Source organism: Notothenia coriiceps, unplaced genomic scaffold (genome assembly GCF_000735185.1).
Source record: "Notothenia coriiceps isolate Sejong01 unplaced genomic scaffold, NC01 NC01_scaffold00025480, whole genome shotgun sequence".
NCBI lineage: Eukaryota > Metazoa > Chordata > Actinopteri > Perciformes > Nototheniidae > Notothenia > Notothenia coriiceps.
The window spans coordinates 3,474-9,842 of record NW_011358181.1 but is presented as its reverse complement, the minus strand read 5'-3'; the positions used below and the strand labels follow the sequence as shown (position 1 = coordinate 9,842).

The 6,369-nt window shown below is 42.1% G+C and overlaps 1 protein-coding gene across 1 annotated transcript in view; it reads right to left on the bottom strand.

Annotated features, from left to right (window-relative positions):
* LOC104956152 (protein TANC1-like) overlaps positions 1 to 6,223 on the bottom strand; it is a gene marked incomplete at both ends in the record, with an annotated part of 41,863 nt that extends 35,640 nt beyond the window's left edge. Inside the window, 2 exons of the mRNA XM_010783607.1 lie at positions 3,341 to 3,530; positions 5,976 to 6,223. Of these exons, the coding sequence (XP_010781909.1) occupies positions 3,341 to 3,530; positions 5,976 to 6,223 (438 nt within the window). The remainder of the gene's footprint in view (positions 1 to 3,340; positions 3,531 to 5,975) is intronic.
* Positions 6,224 to 6,369: the final 146 nt, after the last annotated feature.

The following is a 6,369-nucleotide window of genomic DNA, read 5'->3' as shown; positions in this document are numbered from 1 at the left end:
CCCGAGAAGGACCCGGAGTAGTTGTAGGTTGAGACTCAGAAGGAGACGTCACAGTGACAGGTTCGGAACAACTCCGTACCAGACGACAGTCTGAGTTTCTCGGAAGTCCAAACGGCTTACGGTTGGTCAACGCCATTGGAAACAATCCAGAGTATCACCGTACGTCATTCGTCACAACGATACGCGATACCTATAAGTTCGATATGAACTTACCGTAGACAACAAAACAGTTCTAATACGATTTTAAATGAAAGGGGTTACATGAGGGGCGATCCTACTCTCTTCAACGTTGTTTGTGTCAACCTCTACCATATATCAATATTCATGAAAATAATATTTGTCACACTTGTTTTACCGTCCGTACCTTCGGTCCTATTGTTTGCTTTCTCCCGAGTGTCCAACTATTGATTAGGTTTGTTTTCCTCTTGTTTCCTAAGGCTTTAGCAAAAATGCAGAGGATTGTTTGAAGGAAGATGTGCATGTTTAATGGGACTTTTTGGAGGGAGAAGGGCTCTTTTCATTTAACATTTTTGAATGGGACTTTGTGGGGATTTTTGGATGGGGGTGCATTTTTGTTCATTTTTTAATGAGTGGGGTTGGGGGGGATGAGTAATATTTAACTCAACATTCCTGTTTTTGTTCTTCAATTAAACAAATAATTGTTCAATAAAATAATTAAAACTTGTTCTGTTATCCTTGAAAAAAAAAAAAAAATCTGTTGAAATGTCATGTTTTTTGTTTAATTTTGCATCGAATATTTCCAAAATTCCCCAGCTTAACTTCCCATGGAAACTTTCCGGAAATTTACCGGAAATGTTCCGCCCCTTTGCAACCCTAATTAACAGTCATCCTGATGATAAGAGGATACACGGATTGCTTACTTGTCTCAAAGAATATATATTTATTTATTAAAACTGTGTGGAAAGCTTATAATTTTACCAAACTAAGAGCTGGTTATGCTCACTGCTACAGGGATCTTTCTTCAGGCACGTTAAGACTTCGCAAAATCGCTCAAATTCCACAAAGCAGCTTTTAACAAAGTACAAAGCCAAATTAATGTGGTTTTGGAATCTGTGTCAGAGTCAAACTTCAAAGAACAGGGAACATGAATTGCTGGCTGGAATCTGACTTGTGGACACAACAAAGCTTTGTTCTCTTCCATGTCTGCTAAATGTCTTATTAAGGCCGATGGGTGGGAGGTCGACCAATGTCACATTGTGTCATTCTTTCACAAAAAAAAAAAATGTCTGCAGTAGCTTTACAACAAGATATTGTTTATCACACAACATGCAACGTGATTATGTCAAATCCTGGTCTCCATGCTGGAAGATACTGTATCACAGCTTCCATACATGTTTTAGAAGCTAGCTATGATATTGCTCTGGGGGAAGAGACTGACTGACTCATGGTAATCAGTCTCTGCATTACTAATAATTCCGGATTGTTATGTTTTATCCAGCTTTGGCTCTCATCACTTTTTACTGCAGAACAGTCATGTCAAACGGTTACCCAAATAGGCATAACATGTTTGAAATCCTACAAGGATATTAACTTTTTCCGTATTTGGAAATGATTTAAGTTCAACCAAGGAAAGCCGCAGGATCAAACCGGAAGGTTTGTGAGAAGAAACAGCAGGTGGATTAATACATCAATAGACAACATTGTATTACTGCCAGCTTGTGTAAATACCCAGATGTCTTACAGGGCTATTACTACAGATATAATATAACGTCAAACTGTCACTGCAATGCTCTCTCACAGCTCTAAACGAAATAACTGGCACATGTTTAAGGCTGAATACAACCTGACTCAAATTCTAATCATTCCAACAAAGATATCCACTGGGTTTAACAAAAGGATGAATGAGTGACATGAAGCATAATTGTTTAACTGAATCACAGAGAGTAATAGAAGAGTGTCATGGAAAACTCTCAGTTGTATTGTGCAGGATAAATGCCAAAAAAGAATAAAAGATTACTCCACACGGAATCGTCTCGAGAAACATGTCCGTCCACACGTGACCGCTCGACCCGCTGGAGACGCTGTAGTACATATGCCGGTCCTGTAAGTGGCGCTGTAGTTCCGCCACAAAATACAACGAAAGCAACGAAGAAGACCCCCCGAGCATGGTTGCCATGGTTGCCTTTCTGTTTATTCTCCGCGGTGGATTTAGCAACATGTAGTTCATGTAGTTCTCCATGTCCACTTGTTGCTGATGGCTGTGGTAGAGGAGCTGTAGATTTTGCACTAAAATATGTAGCATGGTCAGTAGCACGAAAGCAACCCTGTGATCCGCCATTGTTGTTATTGTTGGCGAAACACATCAGCAATGACGCGGGGGTGAGCAGCAGAGGTGGGGAGAGACGGGGCTATGGCGTCATCGTTATCAGGAAATGATCGTATAGGTCAGGACGTACACACGGAGCCGTTTGGCCCCCCAGAGCGTTTCGTTTGAGGGCTCCGTTTCCGCGGTTCCGTTACGGCCTCGTGTGGACGAACCGTCCATACGATAGAGAACTGTAGCGAATACAACCCGTTTCGTCTCCGTGTAAACGTGGCCTAAGGTGAGTTCCTCACGCTCCTAAGTCAACTATTGATTCCCTGTGCCTGGTTTCTTACTGGATCTGACCTGGCTCATCACTGGCATTCCTAGTGTAGTTACTGAATATATCGGTAACAGTTGGTTTTAAACAGCAGCAAAGTTAGTTTGACAGACATTCTACATCATGTTATATGGGTTCAAATATATATACTATGTCTGCTAAATGCTTCAGTTTTGCATCATACTGTACAGTTGCCTCGAGTACAGTATTTGTGCAGTACATATACAGCGCGATCGCATATGTTCACCTATATATTCCTATCCCCGGCTTACATTTGGCTGAGTCTAAGCTGAAAGCTTATAGGTCTGACAAATGTCTCTTTTAAACAAATGCATATTTACAATCAGTGCCGCTCACACTAACACATTGTGCGTGAGTATCTTTATGACCTGACAAAGGAGTTGGATGCATTGCTACCCTATAAAACATTTCCAAAGCTGATTTCATGCAATTATTTTAAATCATTCATTGTATACAACCTTGCTTTCTAGCTACAAATCAGTTTCACTGCGTCTTTGGCACATGTTTGTCTCAATCTGCACATTACCGCACTCAAAAGATTAAAACTTACAGCAAGGGTGTGTCGAACACGAATCAAACAAAACTTGGACTTTCTAATGAATGATCAGTCTTTATTGCTACATTTAGTCAAGAACAGGGTACCTCAAAGTAAGGACATTGGTACTAGTTCCAGTTTTTCCAACACCATACACGTTAAAGAGTTGGTTATTTCTTACCTATGATGCCACTGTCTTTGCTCTCAAGTGTGGAGCTGGGGCTAGTGATGGTCCCACAGGGGCTGGAGCGGCTGAGGGGGGGGCGGCTGGTTGTGCTGTTGAGCGTGGAACATGGGCTGTCAGTGCAGGGAGACGCCGTGCTGCTGGTCAGAGTGGAGCAGGGGCTGATACCCTGGCTAGTTATAGAGCACTGAGGGAGAAGAAGGATAAAATAAAGGGTTAAGGTACACCAAGAATGTGCTCTACTCATCAAATATGTCAATGAAGTATGAAGTCAACCCATTATAAACTGTCAGCTGGCATCATGTTCACATTTTCTCCGCATGAACAGCAATAAATACAACCAAAAATATGTGCCAACCTTATTTGGAAGGAGAAAAGAGAAAACTATAAAAAATGATTTGATTTAAGTTCTGGATCATGCGAAAGCAATGTATACGATCCCTCAGAAATAAACAAGCTTTTCATGTGTGAGCATGACACACAAGCCGAAGGGCATGGGCTATGTAAATGGAGCGAGGCTTGGAAATTACACACTCATATGTCTGGAGGAAACTAAAAAAGCCTGAAGAGAATTTCACAAGAGAATCAGTATCCATCGTTGTGACACAAAAGATACCTTCCTCATGCATACCGGCAAGCCTGTCTGACGACCATAAAGCGGCTAATGCTTTGTTAGAGCAAACTGACAACCATAGGAGACCAAATTAAGCTAGTGTCTCTTGTTTCTCTGTCACCCTTAACTGTATTCTGATTGCAACAATATACTGCGGCTGAAGAAGGTCATCCTCGTCCCCCTGTAAGAAGGGCCAAGCCTTTACTCAGTTTCTCACACACACACACACACACACACACACACACACACACACACACACACACACACACACACACACACACACACACACACACACACACACACACACACACACACACACACACACACACACACACACACACACACACACGATATTTCATACATCATTTTTTCCAATTAAAAAACACAGACACAAGCTCAAGTTAAATAAAATCAACCCTCATCCTTAAAATACCAAATTCACAGCAGATATTTTGTTGCCTGAGGGACTCTCACCCATAGTTGGCTTCTCGAGCACCACTTATTACAAGGCTTTGCATTGCCTCAAACAAACATGCCCTCCAATTAAAATCTCTGCAAAACAAAACAAACCATTTCCAAGATAATACCTGAGCCTAAAACATTGCTTAATTGTTTGAAAGCCTCTTTCACATACTGCAAATTGTTATTGCAATAACATCTTTGAATCATTCATTACATGTCACTTGTTAGACGCTTTTATCCAAAGCGACTTACTGTACATACTCAGTACTGTGGACAATCCCCACAGGAGCAATTTGGGGTGAAGTGTCTTGCCCAGGGACACAACGACATGCTGACTGCAGTGGGGTTTGAACCTGCGCTACACTTTTCCATTCTTTACTTACTCTAATTATGGAGTGTTTTTAAGAGTTTGTTAAGAGAGCATTCTCTGTTCTCCTTAAAACATTATTGCAGTATTCCTGTAGCAAAAAATCTATTCTTCTTTAACATGTCTTAACTCAATACATATTAACACTCATCAATGCTGTTGCTGTTTAAAGGTCTCCATGTTTTGCAGAGGCAATGGATACACACAGCATAATTAGAAGGATGCAACATGACTTTCTGAATCATTAACAACTTGTGGAATCTTAATATTCTCTACAACATGTCCTTATTCCCATCTGTTGTTTTTTGTTCAGCATGCCAGTAGTTTTCGTTTTGGCAATTACCAGCCTAGGGCTGCACCCAGAACCACCTAACAAATCACAGTAGGAGCCCAACAGCTCACTGACATTTAATAATTTACTGTTCGGGCAGAACTAAAAACAACATGCTGGGTTTAAGAGTTGTTGTAAAACAGCAGCATGGAGGAGAAGAGAATTGCTGGCAGATGACAATAAAGTGCTCCTCCCCAACTGAGCTCTGAAAACACACACCTATATGCACACAAATGAAAGTAACTTGCTTCATCTTAACAAATGAACATGATTCATAAAATACTTTCTACATCTCTTTTACATTTCAAGGACTTCTGGCTCAGTTTCAAAACATGTCGAAGATACAGGATGGATGAGGGAAGCGCTGTGTGCTCTGGTCTGCTCTTCGCACAGTTTAATTAGTAGAACCAAACAAACTGAGGCTCAGACCTAACATAACTCTATTTCTGGTCCGGGCTCAGATACTCTTGTTACATTCTCAAGAGCCTCTGAACAGCACTCAAGTTACTGGGAGACCACTACATCACACAGGAGAGACTATAAAACCACATGCATCCCATTTTAAATACACATTTACTTTCTATAACATTTTTAAGATCTCAAACAAAACAGTCTGACAGTTACCGTTCTTTGTTGTGCCAAAAAAATTAAAAAGTTCCAGAGGTGCCTCTTAAATCCTCAAGGATAACGCACAAGGGGGGGGGGGAAATGAATCAAGCTGCAACAAAAAAATCCATTCTTCTGTTACACTGTCACAACTCCCTCGTCCTCTCTCTCTCTATCTGTGTGCTGCAGCAGTGGCAGCAGCTGCTGGTGGAAGAGGGAGGGAGTTGGTGTGGGGGGGGAGAAATTGAAATACCTTCTTTTCATTCTTGTCGTCCATAGGTATGCGTGCCGTAACCGGGATCCCTTCTCCTAGTAAAAAGCCCAGCCTTGTCATCAGTTCCTGAGTGGCAGGGGAGGTGGAGCCTGCTTGTTTCTCTGCTTGCAGCTCTAGAGAGGGGGAGAGACAGAGGGGGAGAGGAGTGATCAACGTTAGCGGGCAGATTCCCTCTCTCCACTGGATGGGCCACACTGGGCCACTCGGCTGCCCTGCCCTCCTCGGCTCTGCTCTGAAAGGCTATGCTGCTCTCTCCAGCTGCTGCTGATGTGGTGCAGATCGGACAGAATGAAGCGCAAAGTAGTGAGAGAAAAAGAGAGAAAGTAAGGTGGGGGCTGTGTGTGTGTGTGTGTGTGTGTGTGTGTGTGTGTGT